This window comes from Esox lucius, chromosome 15, assembly GCF_011004845.1.
Source record: "Esox lucius isolate fEsoLuc1 chromosome 15, fEsoLuc1.pri, whole genome shotgun sequence".
NCBI lineage: Eukaryota > Metazoa > Chordata > Actinopteri > Esociformes > Esocidae > Esox > Esox lucius.
The window spans coordinates 4,996,795-5,019,052 of record NC_047583.1 but is presented as its reverse complement, the minus strand read 5'-3'; the positions used below and the strand labels follow the sequence as shown (position 1 = coordinate 5,019,052).

The window sequence follows — 22,258 nt, the reverse complement described above, 5'->3', positions numbered from 1 at the left end:
TGTCTTCACTCTCATCCTGTCTTCCTGCCTTGTCCTGTCTTCACTCTCATCCTGTCTTCCTGCCTTGTCCTGTCTTCACTCTCATCCTGTCTTCCTGCCTTGTCCTGTCTTCCCTCTCATCCTGTCTTCCTGCCTTGTCCTGCCTTCACTCTCATCCGGTGGCCTGTCTGTTCTCTTTTTTTCTCTCTCTCTCTGTCCCTCTGTCTGTCTCTGTATGTCTGTCTCATTTCCTCTCCTCATCTCTGTCTCTGTCCCATTGTCTTAATCTTCCTTTAACTCTCTTTCTTTCTTCTCCTCCATTACCTCCCCTGGCAGGTTAATCTCCTGCGGTCTGCTGGGGATGAAGTCACCATCACAGTTCGGTACTTCAGAGAAGTTCCGTCTTTTTTAAAGCTGCCATTGGGTAAGAGTTTTTGGAGTGGAATGACTGGAAGGAGCCTTGCCACTGTATTAGCTGTGTCCTACTCTGCTCAGTGACTACATTCAAAACGGCGAGAGGGAAAAACAACGATGAAAAAAAGCTCAAGTGGGGACGTCAGTCGTTTGACTGTCACCCTGTCATTTAAGACTCGGCTCACAAACCAGCAGCCCGCTAATAAGCACTGCTTTGTCCTGATTGGCACCCAATCTAACTGAGGGTTTCTGTATTCTGTAGAGGAATAACAAACACAACAGCTGGGGCTTCAGTGCCAAGCTAATATCATATCAAAGACCTGCATTTGCCTCTCTTGGCCTCCCGGACTGGCCTTCAGCTTGCCGGAGACCGGAGACTGAATGTCGTGCTGTAGACAGATAAACAGACTTGTGTATCACATTGAGAACGGGGAGCCAGAGTGTTCACCAGATGTCAAATGTGAAGCATCCCTTTGGGATTTGCCCTCCCCACGTCCGGGCCGTGGGAGGCTATAGAGAGAGGTGCCTCAGGGCTTTCTGAACATGTTTTCCTCGATTAACTACAGTTTTGTGTTCTCAAAAGGGGAGTATGTTACGAATAGAGCAGACAACGTTTTCGTTTATTTTACGAGTGCGGGCCAGTAAGTGAGCTTCCATACCCACTTCACGACGTAGGCTTTCCCTGATGGTTGTATGCTGTGACATTCTGGAACACGCCAATAGGATGTCACTAGATCCGGTTTGTCACTGCCCGCCTCCTTCCTAGGTTCTGCCCATTCAGCTGCACCAGCCTCCCATTGGAAACGACTTTGCATGGATCTTGGGGTAGTTAATAATATTTGTCTGTGTTGTTCTTATGCATCTGCTCCTACATTGAATTGAACGTTTTGGTCGGGTTTCTTTTGTCTCCACCCACCCCCCCCCCACCCTCCCATGTGAAGAAGGGGTTGGCACCCAGTAGCTTCAAGCTTGGTGCCTGGAATCCTAGAGGCCATTATTGGTTGCCTGCTAGCTTAACGAGGTTGGAAATGTTTCTTTTAAGTTAACCGCTTGACAAACAAACAATGTAGCGGTTTCCCTTTGTGCTGATTGGTTTGGATGAGGCTAGGATAAACGATTTAGCGGTGCCTCTTAGCTGTGCTAATGTAGCTTTTGTTGCAGGACAGGGTTCCAGTGGTTTTACAAAGACTTAAAAGCATAAGACTTTGATGACTGGCCTCGGGATTCTGACGGTAAACACACTGAGCATTTAATCTTTCAAAAAAAACATAACATGTCCTCTTATGGTTTTCAGACTCTCCTGGACCACCCAGTGATCAGAGTAGCAGAGGATCCTCACCACAATTTGACAGTGGTTTACATTTAAATGGAAATTCCAGCAACACAGTAAGTAAACCTTTTATGAAATTGCATTGTATTCCTTGAGTTGAGTTTGTTTGTGAGTCCAGTAGCATGCATTATTGTCATCCTAATGCACTCTGGCAGTTGTAGGAAAATTCACAATACCTGATTTGAGGATTTGGTGTCTGGTCTACACCGAAGTAGGAGACGAGGATGGAGGCTGACGGTTGAGGAGCCCCCACTGTCACCCCACCGCTTATTAAAACAAGGCCTAAAATAAAAACCCCAATACTAACCCTGACTGTGAGCCAATGAATGGAGGCGTTGCCTAGTAGTTAGAGGGATGTTTTATTATGTATATTTTTGAAAGGTTTTGCGTGTCTTCTAAGCCTGGAAAGCTAGTGAAGTAATGAATAACGATTAATCATATGATTTTCTGTAGTTAATTGTGATTAATCGTAGTTTTGTCTCTAAAAATATTTTTCCTCTTAAAAACGTACTGTTAACTCTTCATCCATTTTTAAATGAGTGGTCTTCTGAACATCTTCAGACCTGTCCAGCAAAGTTATAAAGAAGACAGAAGACATAGCAACGGATCAGCCAGGTTCACTTTGAGCTGTAAGCTATTGATCAGTGTTCATTAACATAAACTCAAGCTGTAACTACTGGAATTACAATAACTAGGAATTTGGATAATTAGGTGAAACAATAGCTAAATGTACTTTATATACTGTTCAGGATTCTGGAATGCATATACTCAAGTCATTGAGTCAAATCGCTGTAAAAAATCACAGTTTAATCAATGCACAAAGCACTCAGCAATGGCATTCAAAACATTATTTTGGTTACCTAATGGTTATCTAATGTTAGTATGTAGGTGTTTATGCTGTTATGTAACTAACCCCTGGCGGTGGTTCAGTGGCTGAACTGTGTGCGTTACAACAGAGACAGCAGGTACTGATGCAACTCTTCAGAAGGACAGAGTTCACACTGCACAGAGCTTTGTGTGTGCTGCTACAGAAAGTGTCAGTGAGAATGCATGCCATTGACTACAGGAGGCTCCACCAATGGTAATGCCAGTGGAACAGCATCCCAAGAAATGTCTGGCATTATAAATGTGTTTTTAATGTGTTTAGCGCATTGACTATTCAATAATGTCTTGGGACAGTGAAAATGAAACGAGACATGCAGGAGAGTCACCAAAGGGCGAGGGTCAAACTCTGGTAGCTCAGGCTTTGGCTTCTTCTTATTAAACACCCTTAAATGTCACAAATGTGATTTCCCTGTTTTGCTGTGGGGGATAAATCCTCACTATGAGATTAAAATAACCCTGCAATTTTAAGAAATTGTTAATGCCATTTTTGTGTAACAGCTGTTTCAAGGAAATGTCTGGAATTTCATCCAAATCTGGTGGGAAGATGCACAGAAAAAAATATATGGAATATTTAATATAGGAAATCATTCCTCCAACAACGTAACGTCACACAAAACGAATGGTTCTCAGATTCTGAGCAGAGATCCTTCAGACATGCTGAGGTTTCCATGGGGAGGTTTCCATGGGGAGGTTTCTACAGAGGAGCTTGAAGGGAGGTGCATGTAATAGTTGTTGGCATTTCGCTTTTCCTAGACACGTCCCTTTCCTCAGACCTGATGTATCCCCTGTAAAACATCTAGGACATCCGTGGTACACTAGTGTACAGGAAGCTGAGTACAGTACTGGTGAAACCAATGCCGTGCACATCTTATATGCATGTCGGGCTGCTTAAATATCTTATTAAAATTAGTCAATTTGTTAGTCACTAACTAATTAGGAAAATGCAGCATATACCTTCACTGAAACCGTCTTTTTTTTTTTGCCCAGTTGCTCCCTGCCTGCAGCTAAAGATTATTCCTCATTCTTCTTTTTTTCACAGGGATTTTGAATGTTCCCATCTTAAAACACTGCAAAATATTTTGCCAGAGTGCACTTTTCCCTCCATGCAAATGGACTCACTTCAAAACCAATGTAAAGCAGAAGCGCACAGGAGTGTCTCTAGTGTGGTTGGAACCTGACTGACCTTAAGATGTATTATGAATAAGTGCAACTGATTCCATTCACAAAAGACATCATTACCTCATAGAATTGGAGCATGAAATATGTATCATTAGCAAGCAGGACGACAGAAGACCCCGCTTCCAGACGAAAACTTGACTTGCCTCTGTTGGGTCTATTTTTATTTCCAGCAACCGCTAGAGAAGACAACCGTGCAGCACTAAGCACTGAGCTGTGTGGACTGCATTATTTATCACGGTATTAAAAACACGCAACACTCCTATTATTTATTATAATTTTATTTAAAAATGCTGCCTGCGGTTTGAAAAGTAGCAAAGCAGGCAACTGCAGCTGAGGGATGGAGTTGAAGAGTTGTTACCACCTTTGAATGGACAGAGCAGACGGTGAAAGGTGGTTTTAAAATGACATTATTTACAGAGACGTAGGGAAGCTCATGAATAGGGTTGTGATGGAGTATCGCAGCTGAACTAAGCTCATGAGGGAAGTTATTTTCTTTCAAATTCAATGGGTAACCTGTATATCATTAATTTCCATTTTAACCAACTTTTAAATGCTTGATGCTTCACACAACAACAGAGGGAATGAAATTATCGGTGCATAGCCTATAGGTGAAATGGAAGACCTTTTCCCTGAATTCTGCTAGTTTCAACTGTGGGAAAATCTACCCTGACATATACTTACTCATGGATGAACAACTGTCTTTTACTTAATGTAACATCATGGGTTAGCCGGGTGGGTTGTCTGAAGTAAATTATGAAGTTGAGAGGGCAGGTGGCTGACAAAAACGATTAACTAGGTGGTTTCGTCACTTAAAACGCCCTCCCGAGGTCAAAGATGTGCAATACTAAAAGCTGCCTACAAGGTTCGACCAACTGCATACGTCAAATTGGATCATACATGCTCTGGATAGGGATGTTAATAGCGTTTCTTTTTATTGGCTGTCTTTTTCATTATGCATTGTCGTGTTCCTCAAAGCGAGAATGTAGGGCAGAAGAACAGGGCATGTTTTAGTTTGTTGGTTTCCTCTGCAAAGCGATACATGATGTATCGCTCAACAACCTCGCACCATGTCGTCTGCGTACATACAAAATAAAACGTGTCTGCCATTTATTGACCTCTCCCTGCAAGTAAGGGAGGTTCCTGAAACTATTCCGAAGTAATTGCTTCAGAAATAACTCCTGTTCTTAAACCGTACAACCCCCCTGTTTGTGTGCTAGCCTACAGGTGATTGTAAACCACTAAGCTTTTCATCTCCTGTAGGTGTCGTCGACGTTGAAGTGATTGACTGTTCCATTCACTGCGTCAGGAGGGGCCTCCTATCGATTCATTTACATGACCCAAAAATAATTACCTTTGGGTCTTTTGAATATCAAACATGTTTGGTCTTTTGTCGTCTCGGAAGCATTACAATCAATGACAGGATGACTGATGTGTTCAAGTGTGTCGGCCTAGCTTTTCTTGGTAAAATAAAAACCTGATGAATTGTCAGACGGTATTTCATTACTGGTCATCCCTAGAACTCTTTTGCGCATCAAAACTTGAAAGTCCAGTCAAGTGTGATTACTGCGTGCAGGTCTCTACATAAACCGAACAACGGGGACATGTTTGCTGTGGAAAATTTCCAAAAGTTGTAGCTTTTGATTTGCTCAGAGGAGAGAAAACAGTTACTCGTTAATACTATGGCCAGTGCTAAAATGTTCAACTAACATGAGCCTTATAAGATTACTGTATCTACATCACCAATCACAGGTACCTACATGCCTACAAATAACATACCCAAGTAACAAGGACCTCTTCACGATATAAACGCAGGTGGTTTTGCACTCTTTGAATGCACAGTGATCCAGATGACCTAGACAGGAAATAAGAGGAGACCCATGGCTTTCTTCATTTTCACCACGTAGGCTCCGTCCTCGCCCTCCTCGCCCCCGGCTAATGAACCAAAGTACGAGAAGCGCTGGCTGGACGCTGTGTCCCTACCCTTGGTGATGGCCCGAGTCTCCAGATACAAGGCTGAAAGGGATGTATTAAGGTAAGGTAATCCCACGTTATGTAATTCACCTCCAAGGTGCCCGGTTTCGCCGTGCTCTGCCGTTGGCCCCGCCGGGCACTTTTCATTTCAGTTGAAAGCCAATATCTATGCACGGTCATGCCGCATTTGAAAAAGGTCAGAGATGCAGACTGGCCCCGGATGGTGAACTTTATCTCACTGAATTGGTTGTTCTGGAAAGATATACAGTAGACAATATCAAATGAATGGCCGGAAGTCCCAAGACATTTTATTTTCATCCCATCTTGTTGGTTAACATGGGAAGTATGAGATATGCCTGTCGTCTGGAGATCTATTTGAGCCTGTCTGTGTATCCTGAAACAGAAAAAACATGATGATCCACTATTTGTGTCAGGATGACCTTTTGGCTGTTTTCCAAAATGCGTAGGTAAAAAAAATGCGTAACTTCTCAGAGCTTCTTTGAGACAATACTGTCTGAAACTGGAGAATGCAGAGAGCCAAAAATCTGTTAAATGTACAGGTCTGTGCAAAAGTCTTAGTTCACACAAGACATTTGTTAAAGCTATTTATCTGGCCGGTAAGTGTTTCTTTGCATTTAAAAACACTTCAGCACTAAAGATTGCAAGTGTTGTTTCTCAGCTGTGCAAGGCAATTTATTATAAAATTTCTCACGGCCAAAGCTTGTACATTGTTGCCAGATGACAGTTGCGGAGCAAGCACTTCAATGGTTTCCCTGTATCCCTCAAAACATTTACCTGTAAGTACTTTTCATCAGCTGCCTGGGTTTTCTTACTGCATTTCTTTCTCCAACGTCTCCAGTGTATTGACATTTCTAAAAGCCATTTGACAAAATATCAATTACCTCTTGGACAATACAATATTTTCATGCATATCAAATACAGTCTAAAAACACTTGCTGGAGATATAAATAGCTTTAAACAATTTTCTCAGGTGGCTAAAGACTTTTACACAGTCTTTAGCCTTTTGCACAGTCTTTTAAATATGTTATTAAGAACCAAAGTATGCAAATTGTGCCTGCTTTTATTATTTACCAATACTTAAAGACAGGTCCATGCAATAATGGAATGGAAATTCAGGACACAAAGCAAATGTTTGAAGAAAAGATCTTAGGTTTGGAATCGCTCTTGAAAAATGGCTGTTGGGTGCCATATACGCTCTCTAAATTGAACACAATAATTTTTCAAGCCTGCACAAATGGACACAGTCATTTAAATGATACAGTGATAGTATCGCAAAATACGGGTTCATTGAAAAATCTCTGGCTGCGTCTTATTGCCTAACCAAGTATGAAAACATTGAAAGCTGAAAAGAGTGAAATTACTCTCTTTATATTATAATTGACACCAATAATTACACTTTTCACTCTTAATTAATAAAGCCCAGATTCAACTGACATATTCTACAAAAAAGCAATTATCTGACACTCAGAAAGAATCTATAAAGACACTGCTTTAGCATATTAATACACATATTTAAGATTCTTCTTAGTCAGGCTGCTGCAGGTTTTGATTGCAGATATTCCATTTGATGAGTTCAATCAAATCAAGTATGATACATTATTAGTGTTGATAGAGTCGAAAACATGGTTTAACTTACTTTGAATTATGGATTAGTTATGATTAGATGTTTTTCAGAATGCATAAATATGAGACATTACTCGTCTGTGAACATGTGAACTTCTACCTCTTCTTTGCAATGTCATGCCCCAGAATCTCACTGTCAGTATTGGTCTTAGCAAAGACTAAAGGTAATTATGCATATTCACTACCGGCCACTTAATTAGGTACACCTGGTAGTGAATGCATGTAACCAAACAGTGAATCAATGTGGTTCGACATATAAGGTAAACTGTCATGGCTAAGAGTTTAAGCTGTGGCGTGACGTAACATTAGAAAGGGGAACAGGTGTGGTCTGAGCAACTTTGGTGGTTTCATTGTTGACGCCAAACATGGTGGTTGCAGCACCTCAGGAAACACCTGACACACTACCGTCTCTTGAGTTTACAGAGAACAGAGCGATTAACAGAAACCATCCAGGGAGTGGCTGTTCTGTGGGTGAAAACACCATGTTAATTAGGGAGGTCAGAAGAGAATAGCCACCCTCCCTCAGACAGACCTCAAGTACTGGAAGAGACAATATTCACAACATCTTTGAATGCTCAAAACTAAGGAAGGGATTGGGGATAAAGAGGGTTCTCATCGAGACTAGATATGTCTACCTAAAAAACCAGTGTTTATATTCACAACCAGTCAAAACTTTGGACACACTCAACCCTTCCTGGTACTGTGGATTTTATTTTGCATAACTATATTGAGCTAATTTCATTTGAGTGACTGCAAGAGGAGCGTCCATCAAGGCAAACTTGTTGGAGCGACAAATCATTACTAAATGTTGCTGTGACACATCAAACAGCTAGTTTCTGTTAGAATTTAGAACTGGGGAATTTTAGAATAAGTAATAAGAACAGACCTATAATGTGTAATGTTGAGTAATGTTGAGTTCCATGTAACGTAGCACTTTTTGGGATTCATCTACATTATTTCCATAATCTTCCCCCGAAAAAATAAGTTGAGCCACATCCCTCATGTGCTGAAAATGGAAGCATTTGGTTCCTTTTTAAAAACCTTTTGGTTTTAGATTACCGTGTATTAACTCGAGTGTGTTCAACGTGGAACTCAAAGTAGGTTCAGAGAGTTCTCTTATTGGAACAGCCAAAGAACCCTTTTCTTAAGAGTATGCAGCGTACTGTAATATTCCCGCTGTCCTTTTTCTTTCTCTTGAATTTCAACGTACATTCCTGGCATTTGTTTTCCACTGGGTGTTATTTTTACCTCAATATCCGAATGACTAGTCAGCAGAAAATAGATTTATTTTCCTCTTCAGGACATGTGGCTATCACTAACAGATATAAATTATTCTAGCACCTTGTGGAGCTGCCAGTGTTTTCAAGAGATTTCTTTATCCTTGGTGTCCACTTTTTGGGGAGGATTAACCTGAGCCATTATTTGTGTGGCGGTCCCACTCCTTTCACTGTTTGTTTGTTTTTTATGTATGTGATGGAATGAGAAGTAGAGGGAAAGTAGTGGGAGGTCCAGTCAAAGGCAGTCAGGCAGGTTTGAACCCAGGCCGACTGAGATGGCATAAACGTGTGCCGGGGTCAGCAGCTTGGACCGCTCAACCGTCCTCGGCTCACAGTGAGCTCTTATTTCATCCAGCCCCCATTCCCATTCCCCTTTCCTATTCCTCAATGTGCTCATCAATTCCCAACGAGAATGGAACACTGTGGGCTAATGGCATTTTTTTTACAGTGCTCTGTCACTCACTAAGACAGTGAGGGTTTTAGAGGACCAGGCAGCCGTGTGCTGATAGTTGGAGCAGAACATTGCAATCTCCAGGCAATCTCAGAAACAGGTCAGACTGGGTATAGCTATCACTGGACTTGCATTACCTCAAATAATGCTATCACAAAAGGGCTTTTTGCAGGTTTTAATCTCTCTCTTAATGGTAAATATACTATTTGATTGATATTATTATATTCATTGTACAAGAATAATTCCTAAAGTTCATAAAATAGAAGGTAAAATAAAGAAAAATGCATATAAAAGCAAAATAACCGCAACATAAATTAGTCTAGGAGGATGGATATATGCACTGTATAGTTTCACTGCATGTTTCCAGTGGGGTTTTTCCACCTTTTTCTACACATGGAGAGGATTTGTATGAATTTCACAATTGAGCATCCCTCAGAATTATCTCTGACTAACCTGTGTGTCACCTCAGTGGAACAAATAATTTTAACAAGCCTATTGTACACATGCGTGAGGAGTTTTAAGGATGTTTTCATCATAAGAACCTAGCTTCACTAATGGATTAGAGAGCCAGGCTGTTCTGACTTGTAACATTATAACTTGGTTTTAGTCTGGGTGGCTGGAGAGAGTAGTGTGTGCCAGCTCTAGGGACTTATTTTGGATTAATCTACCCAGATATTAACTATCAGATGATAATTAATATATTGAAAACATTTGTTGATCAAGTGAATCATTGACTTGAATCTATTCATTCTATTTCTATGTATATTTATTTCCTGTCCAAAAACACTTAATACTGGTGGATATCTTTTGGAAAATCTCTATTTAAATGTTGACCACAATGCTTTCATTATGCCTTTTATTCCTCGTCTGACACCTCATCCGGCCTTTGGAGGATTTTCTTAACATTTGTCGCTTTTGAAAATCTAAGTGATAAATGCAATTTCCTAAATATCAGAGAAACATTTATTTGGCATCGTTGTCAACTTCAATGCTATTTCTGTTGAATACTACTGACAGTGGTGTCTGAGTCTAATTCATCTTGAATATGTTTCAAACTCTCAAAAATGAAATGTCAAAAAGCATCACATTAAATATAGGTGATGAATGGGATTTCAGTACGTCTGTATGCCATTTTAGTGTAGCAGTTTCATTATCTATGACATACAACAAATCATGATGTCCTTTCAAACCAAGTCGTGACTTGTAACCGTCTGATGTTGTATGTGAACTTCTAAGTAATTTCGGTGCTGTGGCAATTATGTTATATAATCAATTATTTTCAAAACCAATTCTATTTTTAAGTAATGCGTTGTCATTTTCTCAATGCTTTTGTCTTTATGAAAGTGTGGATTATGTTGTAGACCAGCCAAAATTGCAAGCTATGGGCTGCAAATCATGAAATCTGTGCAGGGTTGTAAGAATACTTTTTCAAGGCATTTCCCTAATGCTTTCATAAGTTGCCATAGTGAGTGAACACTGACTGACCTGAGGTCAGTGATAGAACAGCTCGGTAACGGCTTTTCCCCTGAGGACCTAGCTCGGTCCAGACCTGCTTTCAACTTACTGCACAACTGTAACCTGAACTTTCATACACCCTCCAGGTCGAACAGCTTTGAAGTCTGCACCATGGATGGGGCAAGCAGCAATATTCTTCAGTTTTGCACGGCAGCAGAATGCACCGACTGGCTTCAGGCTATCTCTACCAATATCAGTGATCTGACGCTGGACCAGGTAGGTCTGTGGCATGAACAGACCTTTTTCCACCATAGATCCGGATTGATTAGACAGGGTTCACAGTGGCAACTGCCAGTGGCCGAACACTCACTTGAGACACACTTCTCGAGACGAGCTTACAAGTGACTCACCAATGTTCTACAATCTGAGCGGCGCCATACGACACCGAATCCTCCCATTCCCGTTAGACTTGCGAGAATAATTCTAGTCCTCTGTTCCCTTTCTTTTAGAAGGGGGTGTTCGTGGGCCTAATTAATTACGGCTAAGCAGTAATCCCTCATTGATGCGTTCACATGGTCACAAGTGTTAAGCTATCTAATTTCCTTTATTCCCGTTTGATCAGGGCACTGTGCTCGGTGTTCGTTCCCGAATACACAACCATGTCGCCACGCGTGCACAGCCGCATGGCTGTTTTTTTTTTTTTTTAAGTACGATTAATTCACTCATGCGTCACCTAATTATAGATGAGAAGTCTGATTGCTAAACGTCCAATCAGGAGGTGATTGTGAGCCGTGCTTGGGGAGCAGAACTGGGACTTTTATTGTGGTGACCAACAACCTATAAATAGGCAGCAACACGTCCCCTGGGTTCTGGTATGTTAATCAGCGGAGAGTGACTTTACATGATACGTCGCAGCCGACATGAAGCTTGCTTGACGGGATGGTAGTTGTTTTGTTTTTCTCATTCGTTTGCTCGAGCCACAGTAATTTATTAGAGCTGGTTAGACCATACTACAGTATAAATATTAGATCTGATTTGACCATGTTACAGTATATATATATATATATTTGATCGGTTTGACCATGCTACAGTATAAATAATAGAATTAGTCTGACCATGCTACTTTTGTTCTCCTCCCAACAGATGAAAATGATTAACAGAAATTGTTCCCCGGGTGATCAGGTATGTTGTTATGCAAGGAGCTGAAGATATTTTAAAAGCCTTATCCGCTCGTAGTGTGTAGGTGTATTGATAATAACCAAATAAGGCATATGAGATTGTTTCAACCTTGTTTCTGCAGATTGTCCACATGGGTTGGGTGTGTGAAAACCCTCAAGCTACAAATGGGAGTTCATTAAGTACCTTCAAGTTCCTGGCATTGAGAGGCCCTTCGCTCTACATCTTCAGGAGTCCTCCTGTACGAAACTCATATTGATTTTCTCTTCGTTCATTAACCTTTAAATAGTCCAAGGATTGACCAGTTCGGCTAGTATTTAACCATGATGACCCATTAACTGGTCATTCAGCTGAAACATGTTTATATATATATAAACATGTTTCAGCTGAATGAACAGTTAATGCCATTATTTTGCTTGCATACTGTGTATAAGCGGTTATTTGGGACTTTATTATTCATACTTTACAAACACATCTATTTTTTAACTAAGTTTCAAACTGGAACCCAAACCACATACTAAACAGATCATAGATTATGTGGCCTGCGGTGTTCTACCAGTCTAAGCTGCTGTGGTATGGTTTTGATTCCAGCCCACTGCAATTGAAGCACGCTCTCTATCTTTACCACCTTCTCTCATACATTAGTTAAGCATGAAATGGATAATTAAACCATTTAATTTCCTGCCCTCGTTCAGAGGTCATGTTTTTGAGTGAGAAGATTTAGTGAGTTAATGCCGAGCTTCCAGATGCCATTTCTCTTCAACACTGTATGTTGATTCATTTATTTGGCTTAAATGTATCGTACATCTTGCCTGGAAGGCATTAAATCTCTAAAAAAATGTAACAAATGAAAGCTCATAAAATGATCCATGCTCATTTGTCTCTCAGGTTAACGCCACAGACTGGGAAAATGCTGAAACGATGTATAACCTCTATGAGGTTCTGTTTAAGGTCCACAAGGTATGTATGTTATCTTTCGTACATTTACTTTGTTGTTTTTAGCAGATCCAAAACTTTCTAACATGGCTAGTTAATTCAATCAAAGTTCAATTTTGTTCCTGGAGACCCTCACAGTGGACTGTTATTTTTCATCAAGGCCCAAAATATTAGCCAAATAGTGAACAATTTGTGATAGAAAAAAAAAATAATAATATTTAGACAGATTCACAATTCAAGGGATGGATCAGCCCATCTGGCATTTGCCAGAATTGCCCCTAGGGCCTGTTCGGCTCTAAGCAATGTCCAACTAATCCCTAAATTAGGCTTTTTATTAATGTCCAGGATGATATGCCAGGGCCAAAGTTACTTTCACCTACGCGCATGTAACTCATGTGTTCGGGTGAAACAAACGTTTTGCTGTCAATTGAGAAACCGGCATAAACATGGGAGCTTCGACGGCAGCACCAGGGAAGCGCTGACATGTGACTTCCTCAGAGTCTCTTCGTTGGATGTGATGTGTTGCAGCCTTGGATGGCGGAGGACTGCTGGATCCAGGCGCGGCTCTACCTTGGCCTCCAGCCGGACGAGGAGCCACGGGACGGGGAGCCCTTCTGCTTCAGCATTCTGGTTGGCCACGGTCAGAGCCACACCTTCAGTGTGGAGATGACCTCGGACCTCGCCGCGTGGGAGAAGTCGTTCCAAAGAGCCGTCTTCGTGGAGGTGCAGAGAGTAGGGGTGAGTGGGATAGCAAATCTTGGCTTGATGGGAAATGGCGTGACTCTCTCCGGAGTCCAAGGCCTTTGGCACCAATAAGTGGTTCGATTGACATTTCTCCAGATTTTGGGCCACATTCCCCCCCCCGGGGAGCCTTCATAGTGTTATCACAACTGGACAAGCATTCGCTGCAGTGCTGATACGTACGGTAAATTCTAACGGTGTCTTCATTTTGATAATGTGTTCCTTTTTAGTGGATTACCCTGGAATAGTACTTAAAGTCCATTTGTGACAAAGCCAAATGGCATTATGAGGAATTATTCTACCGGGGTGGGGGTGTGGGGGATCCTTTGTGATTGTTATTTTACCGGCAACCTAACTCTGTCCACAAAGGCTGCACATCCAGGGCACAAAGTGCACTTAATTTACCGATGCCGGGCTGATTTTAATTTCCCCTACAGGGAAATCAATTGGACAGAGAGTTGGAAGCCGGGGAGCCTTCTGTTTCTGATTTGTTCCTTTTAAGAAACATTATTGTTATTTTAATTAAATTCAGCCCAAAGGAGATGTCCCCACCTCATTGAGCCATTAAATTGCTTGTTACAGGAGGGGATGCGGCATAATGCTGATGAGGTCTGGTAGGACTTGTGCAGGCTACAAGGTTTGCCAAGTCAGTAGATTACTAATTCTCATAAGTCTTCTTTTCAGCAAATATTTTATTTTTATTTAACCTCTCATTCGACCTTGGCCTGTATATGTTCAATATGCAGTTAAGGTCAGACTACATTAAATTATTTAGCTCCTAATATCACAAGAAGGTACAGTAGCTTCAGCTAATGATACGAATATCCTGCCAGATATATACCATAAGACAGCCACTGGCTGTGTATAAGTGTTGTCTTTCAAAATAAAGTGACCAATGTTGTCATTTCTGATTCAATTAAACATTCTATAAAAGATAAATACAGGCAATCAAAACACGTAAATGTTTCATAATATCTTCATGAGCGTTGCACTGTCCTTCCATCACAACAACGGTTACCTCTCTCTGAAACTCAGACGATTGTCAAAACCATTACAGGCATTTTTCCAAATTAGAGGGGATCTTTCCAGAATATCTACTGGAAATGCTCTTGTTTTGAACTCCTTTTCACAAGTATTCATTTGAACCAAGGGTTAAAAAAGTCTGCTGGATGTCAGGCCCTGGACCTCATGGAATGGCCAGCAGTGTTCTGTATAATTCCCCCCCCCCCCCCCTTCAAACGCAGCCAAGCAAAGTAAAAGGCTAAAACACACTAAACCCTGAGGGCTGTGATGCTCAGAACCCTTTACTACAGACATTTATAAATAATACAAAGGAAAGAACTTGTCAGAAGAGGTTTAAATCACTGCAGTGCTGAAATACTGTAAGTTTCAAGGGCAAAGTGTGAACCCACAAAAATCCATACTTTTGTTCTGCTTCAATTGTCCTCACCAACCTGTATCAGTGTACACAAATATAATCATATAGCTCATTGGGTTGACCAGACGCAGGATCTTAAAATAAATTGGCTGTTGAGAAAATAAGTTATCAATGTGACAGTCTTTTAGGGCAGAAATAATCCCATTATGTTCCATACAGTGAAAGCGTGTTCATGGATAGTTTAGGATCGCGATTCTGCAGGGCTCAATTAAGTTTCAACTTCATTCTTCGAACTTCAAGTTCGTTATTGTACCAGAGAAAAATGTCAGCATGTGTACTGCAGACTGGAATTGGGACTAGCCAATCAATATTATTCTACTGTGAAATGACAGCCTCTTGTAATCGGGCAAGCACTTAACCCCTGGGAAGTGTACATTTGCATTAATCATAATGGCCTTTGTCCCTTCACTTTAGACAGTGGAGAGTGAGCTTTGGTTTCTTGTAAGACACAAAACGGAGAATACAACCTGAATTTACAGCAGAGTGGGCCTTTAGAATACATCACTCGTAAGGCCCTGCAGACTATAAAGGTAGCCCTGTCCTGCCAAAGACAAATTAAATCCAGCCCAACTGATCTGGGTTTTCTAATGAAGCTTATTCTGCACATTATCCGGAGGTGTTAACAGTTATCATGGTGTGGGCAGCACAAAAGGCATAATTAAAATGTAGACTTTTACCCCTTTTTCACTCTATGAAAAACCTGAGAATTTTGAATTTTTCTGCCTTCTGGTGATGTCAACTCGGGACGTCGTCCTTTGAGAGGCCAATGGAAATGTTGCCTGATTTCAATTAGCCAGTGATGCTCTCTTCTCTAGCCAATTAGACAAGCCTCCCGTGGTTTCAGAGGAGCTCTCAGCAGAGTTGAACTTGGGCTGAGCCCTGAAACTTCCTGGACAGCAGCGTTAAATAAACATTACTGTGGAAAAAACCTGGCTGCACTATTTTCTTTACAGTTTTACAAATGTGTTTTGTCTGGACCTAGCTGCTGTTGGAGTACTGACATGAAATGTGGACAGGCTGTGTACTGGGAACAGTGAGCGTGTGAGCAAAGGTTGAGAAAAGGCATATTTTAATTGTAGTAGATTGAGTAGACCTACAGGGGTTCCCCTTACTGTGGTATAGAAATAACCTGAAACTGCTGCATGTTGTATTCTCCCTATCCGTGTTGAGGAGATGAGGAAGCCTCCCAATTAAAAAGGCAGTCTGGGACTTCTGGGAATAGCAACACTTTAGTTTTTTTAAACCTCCCATTTGTGTAATATGTTGGTTTATATGTGCAAAATGTATCAGTAGGATCACTGTCATACCTCAGCTAGCCATGGAATACCAAAGGGAGTGGTTTTGACGGCGTGGGGCACAGGACCCCATTTTGCGGAGACCTGTTTTGACTCGACAGTGCCACATTTACAAACGGTGGCCAAACATCCCCAGGATGCATCGTCATCAATGTACGATCGGTATTTAGCATGACGCTGCTCATTCTCAAACATCGAGAGTATAAGTTCATCTGCCCTCACAAATCTTGTCATTTCAGTATATATAATTTGTTCAAATTTTTTTTTGGGAATATTTTTGCTGTTTCATACATTTTACAGGATTAAAGTAAGTGGGGGGAAAAGCAGAAGAGAGTGTTTTGAGACGAAACAGAAGATAAGGTTGCTGCGCAGTGTTACGTATTTACACCAAGATCTACAATGCCCTACAGAGGCAAATTTCTTGTGGATTGGTGCTTTCAATAAGATTGTGAAAAGCAGTGTCACACATTTGGTGGTTCGCGTTAGGGCAGTTAATGGAAGCCTAGAGGCTCCAGACAGCCACAGATATATTACTTTGCTCTTGCATTTTATACAGAGCAGTGGAGATCAGTACAGCTAAACTATGAATAACAATGCAGAACTAGTTTTGAAGTATTCTCAATTGACAATCTAAATTCCTCCCCAGCATAATGGATTCAAAACACCTATTTCGGTGGACAGACTATTTCAGCATTGGATGATCACTTCTTTTTGTTGAGCCCTTAAGGAGGTGGGTGTCCATTTCTGTAATTATTCAAAGCTCAGAGGGAGTTCAAGCATTTACTTGGAAGTAATTTATTTCACAATAATCCATAGATTATTCTCTGACCCTGGTGGCACTCCCTTAGCTTTCAAGCATGAACAGTGTCCCAACGGCTAGCTTAAACCACAGCTAAGTGAACCACGCATCGACATGACATACGCCTCGCAAAAAATAACTATAATGATAATGCACATTATTTGAACTATCTTTTCAGTACCGGCCTCATCAGGTCATGTTAAGATTTCCCAGAAAAATCTTTCTGTATGGGATTCTGACATGTTTACTCTTTTCATGACGGAATCTCTAAAAGCCTGATTGTACGTCTAAATCACAATGTTCCTCTTTCAACAGTCGAAGACCTACCTGTGCAGTAGCCAGGGTAAAGTACTGTGTTTTACCATAGACTTTGGATCTGGCTTCACCTGTTCAGAGAGCTCCTCGCAGGTCAGTCTTTTACTCACTATTTCCACACTAGGGGGTCGTTTTTTGATGCCGGAGTTATCCCCTAAACCATTAATTGAAGAAAAGGTGTAAGATACCCTTAATTGCTATATTTTCTACTCTTATCCCCCATAGAATATATTATGGAGATACAAATTCTCTCAGCTGAAAGGCTCATCTGATGATGGTAAAACAAGGGTAAAACTCCTCTTCAAGAATGCTGAAAACAGACAGATAGAAATGAAGGTACAGTGTGATGCTACCTGTCACATTCTGTTATATTACATTGCAATGGCCTCTAAGGAGTATCAATGGATACTGTAGCAGAATGTTTAAATATTGTGGTCACATTCATATCAGGTTTTACAATCTCATTTGTATACACAAACACTTTCTGGTAAATGTCATGTGGGGAACCCGTAAAGTGTTTTTATTATAACACTATTGGCTATTTCTTACAAAATAAATTGTGACATTTTAATGTATGCATACATTATGTAAATGTTATGCGAACTGTTAAGAATATTTCTCAAAATGTTTATTCATTGTCTTTATTTTCATTGCAGGAGCTGGAGTTTGCCAATCTGACGGCAGTCCTACATTGTATTCATTCCTTTATCGCTGCCAAAGTGGCCTCTGTGGATCCTGTCTTTGTCAACAGTCAAAGCATCTCTGGAAAGTACATGAGTTAGACAATCCTTTTTGTTGTCATGTACAGTTGCTCACATGATCTAATTAACTATTTTATGCACATTCAAATTCAATTGTTATGTATATCTTGTTCCTGTTATTTTTGTATGGCTCTTGTTAAATAAGGAACATAAACAAATGTATATCGGACTTTGTTGTGGATATTTATACTTGCATTCATTGGTTTGTATTGGTATTACGATTTGATTATAGAAACGCTTACAGTTCCTATTGGCCTTCTATCACAGAAATGGTTTATGTTCATTTATTTCATTGGAGACTGCTGTTTTGAACTCGTGTAGATACAAGTAAAGTTTTTATATTTTCAGAGTTAAAGCACAACTGTTATTCCGCACAAATCTAGACATTTGAGAATTATTATTCTACCTAAGCAATAAGGCACGACTTGGGGTGGTGTATTGCCAAAATACCCCATGGATAATGGCTGTTCTGAGGCTTGTTTCATCTTGTAGTGCCTGGACACAGTCCTTAGTCATGGTATATTGGCCATAAACCACAAATCCACAATGCGCCTTATGACTATTATTATGATCTCATCATTGTCGAACCTGTACTGTTTGATATACCGCATATTATAGCCAATCAGCATTCAGGGCTCAACCTAAACAGTTTTTAATGGGCTAACAATGTAGCAGGCATTCAGAAGAAGGATAATAGGCTGTACCTTATCTGATTAATTTTAATTAATCCCTGACTTCAGCATGACTACAGATGTTATGGCTGCAGCATGATTTTGGAAAAAGAGTGGCTGAATAGTTTGTATTGATGGTAACTGACCAAACATTCCCAAAAATCCTGGGCTTACTGCTTTTTTACGGTGCCAGAGGAGGTTTTAGTTTGTATTTCAAGTGTTTACAGTCACTTAAGGTCACTGATATGCACCCATAATAAAGGAAGCGTTGTGTGGAATACCAAACAATGGCAAAGAAGACAGGCTTCTTGTAGCAATGGTATCTTATGATGTTTTGTGACTAAAATGTTAGTTTTGTCAAATAAATTGACATGTTCCCTTTATGTTTAGTAATCCTTTACTAGTATTTGACCAGTCACTGCCTAGTGGTCGTAAGCTTACAAAGATACAAATGTCTATATTTCTATTCCCTCACATATTAACTTTTTTTTTTTTTTTTTTTTACCATTACAAAATGAATCCAAACAGATTTTTCTGTGTCTTATTGTCAAATAGTTTGTTTTTCTTGAAATGCAGGCATTGATGCTGGAAATAAAAACACTAACAAATCAATATTTTTGATTTGCTTGGGAACAAAAGCCACTTGCTGTTTGAAAATACTTTGAGGGTGACAGAGGTATTGAGACTACTGACATGAAAGACCTCAGTCTTTTCAATTATACAACGCTAACATCTTGCCTGCCTTCTTAGATCCAAAATGTGATTACTGGGCGCTGCTTGCCATTTGATTTTCCTAATTGGTGTCTGTGTGTTTGGTTCTCATCGGTACTGAACCGATGCTAAACAACTGTTTACCTCTGACTTGGTTGGCTGGAGATTCAAAGGGTCAAGACAAAAATGTACATTGACATAATGTACATGACACAATGTAATTATTCTATGTTCCGAGTCCTTAACAAAATTCTTCCAAGTCTGTCTTCGCCAGTCCCCTCAGGTTGGGAACAGAAGGGGCAAGCTACGGCAATTATTCTCAGTTGTACAATGCACCTGTTAGAGCAGCACATCCCAAGAACATAGGTGTTCTTTCCACCCTGACACTATACACCTGATTGAAATAAGTCACCACAAGGCTTCGAATGTCATTATATTCCGCTTCAGTTCTGGGACAAACAACACAGAGCGCTCAGCGGGAGGCATAGGCGGTTTCTGTGGTAACAGTAGGTGTTTTACCCAGGCTGATAAAGAGTTCCTCTAACACCTGTTGTCCGAGTAATTTACACTGTGCGCTTTCCTTCCCGAATGCCATGATTCGGTAAAGCGCAGTAACCCAGCCAGAACCAATATATGTCTCTGTCAGAGAAACCAGGCACCATGAAGAGCAACAACAACAAGCTTCTACGAACAACTCGAAGTGATGGACTGAAGTGAAGTCACTGCCTGCATGGTAATTTTATGCAGTTGCATCAGCAGTTTGTCGAGTGCGGAGCTCAAGTGCCTTGCTCAGTCTGCCGAGGGGCATGACACCCACTCATGACGACACAGGCAACAGTAAGCCCCGCATGCTAACTGAAGCGTTTGTGATTAGGGGCTTCTGAAGTTGACTCCAGCATCGCTAGTGCGTAGGCTACTTGCGTTTCAAGCAGTCCTAAAGCCTGTTTTGGAGAATAGGAAAACAGGTTGCTGCAGTGCTGAATTAAGCATGTTATAGTGTGAGGACAGAGGTACAAGGATGGGAGCTGTAGCATGAATGCGATTTTCTACAGGATTATTTTATGAAAGAACAGCCTATGTGGTATAAGTACAACCTGAATCACTGTAAACGGACACATAGACTGCTGTAGATAAACAGTCATTCACAGTTGAACTTGGAATATCTTGGGACAATGAGCATATGTGTGTGTGTGTGTGTGTGTGTGTGTGTGTGCTGAAGGCAGTTCATTTGATTAATTTACAAATGATTATGCCCTACATGTATGCATGTATTCATGAATGTGGTATATTGACACCTGGCAAATAGAGCACATACAAGCATTTTACATGCATGCACTCATAGAAAAAAAGGATCTGTACAGACATAGGTAGAACTTGATTTGAATGACAGCCCGTTTCAGTCTTGGTTCTTCTGTAACTCACGTTAGGCATGGATTCAATCCAAAAAGAGGATATGCATTTCGGCTTTTGAAGGCAATGCTCTCAGAGATCACCGTTCATGGTAGAGACCGCAGATGTCAGTTCAGTCGGAAATTGCCTTAAAATTCTGCTATGCCTATTGCCCACATTTCAAAAATGAATCTGCCGAAATGAAGACAACATGCTGTGCCGACATATAATTAGTATGATGTTTTGTAAAATAACTACCTACTGTTCATGCAGTTGTCATCGGCAGCAAATCCTCAGCCTGTGATAGTTGGGCTATGGCCTGGATGAGAAAAGGCTAGACAAGGGTTTAAAGGATTTATTTTTATAGTATTCTTATCATTTAGATAGAACATTTAGATTCAGCGTAATGCTCATCGCGGGTACAACAGAAACACTAATAAAACAGCCAATCACCAATATCAAAAATGGTAATCAAATTTAAGACAACTGTATATGTCTAGCCAATATTTTGTCATTGATAAGTGATGAATATTTAAGTACAGAAGCAGAGTCCCTCTGAGAAAGCACAGGATTGAAATGTAGTTTGGGCTAAGCATAGATTGATTCTACGTTTGATTGGTCATCCCTTAGGCATGTGAGGAATGGATTTCTATCCCTAGTTAGAAGAGCAAAATCGACATTCTCCTTGTGGTAATCCAGCTAGCTTCTGAGAACAACTTTTGATTTTAATTGCCAGAGCAGGTCATGACAGCCTCTGGTCCCATTACAGACAAAATGTACGTAAATGTGTGATGGTTTTAATAATCACATTTCCTACTAAATCAAGTTAAATAGTTTAAGGAAATTCCTTTCCTGACACATCATTTTAATTCAAACCAATTTGTGTGTAAGATGTAATTATTTTATGATAGACATACAGAACTTACACAGGGGTTGATTCACTTGTTTCATTAAAGTTGTGGCACATACTGCAGAATCATGAAACTTTATTAGGATTTACTTGACAAAGTTTCACTAGGCTGGTTTGTAGACATTGTGCTTTTTAAGTAGTATATGCTTGTTTTAGATGATGTGCAACATTTTTTGCAATAGTCAGAATATAACCTCTCATTTAGACCTAGACATGTTGTACAGGTATGTACTCACAACAGTGACCAACAGACATCACAGAGAACAATGACCAACAGACATCACAGAGAACAATGACCAACAGACATCACAGAGAACAATGACCAACAGACATCACACAGAACAATGACCAACAAACATCACATAGAACAATGACCAACAGACATCACAGAGAACAATGACCAACAGACAAGGGAACTCAGGAGACTAAATTAGGAGGTGATGAGGGGAAGATGAGACAAAGGTGGGAACATTTAAATAAACACAGCTGAAATCAATAAAAACAGAAAGACTTAAACTGAAATACATTTAA

General features: G+C 40.5%; 1 protein-coding gene across 1 annotated transcript in view; it reads left to right on the top strand.

The window, feature by feature from the left end:
• Nucleotides 1–19,345, top strand: part of sntg2 (syntrophin, gamma 2) — a 38,515-nt gene extending 19,170 nt beyond the window's left edge. The window contains exons 7-17 of the mRNA XM_010901694.4: nt 316–403; nt 1,688–1,779; nt 5,692–5,819; nt 10,732–10,861; nt 11,729–11,767; nt 11,886–12,002; nt 12,650–12,721; nt 13,226–13,435; nt 17,286–17,378; nt 17,511–17,621; nt 17,942–19,345. Coding sequence (XP_010899996.1) covers nt 316–403; nt 1,688–1,779; nt 5,692–5,819; nt 10,732–10,861; nt 11,729–11,767; nt 11,886–12,002; nt 12,650–12,721; nt 13,226–13,435; nt 17,286–17,378; nt 17,511–17,621; nt 17,942–18,067 — 1,206 coding nt within the window. The 3' untranslated portion in view covers nt 18,068–19,345. The remainder of the gene's footprint in view (nt 1–315; nt 404–1,687; nt 1,780–5,691; nt 5,820–10,731; nt 10,862–11,728; nt 11,768–11,885; nt 12,003–12,649; nt 12,722–13,225; nt 13,436–17,285; nt 17,379–17,510; nt 17,622–17,941) is intronic.
• Nucleotides 19,346–22,258: the final 2,913 nt, after the last annotated feature.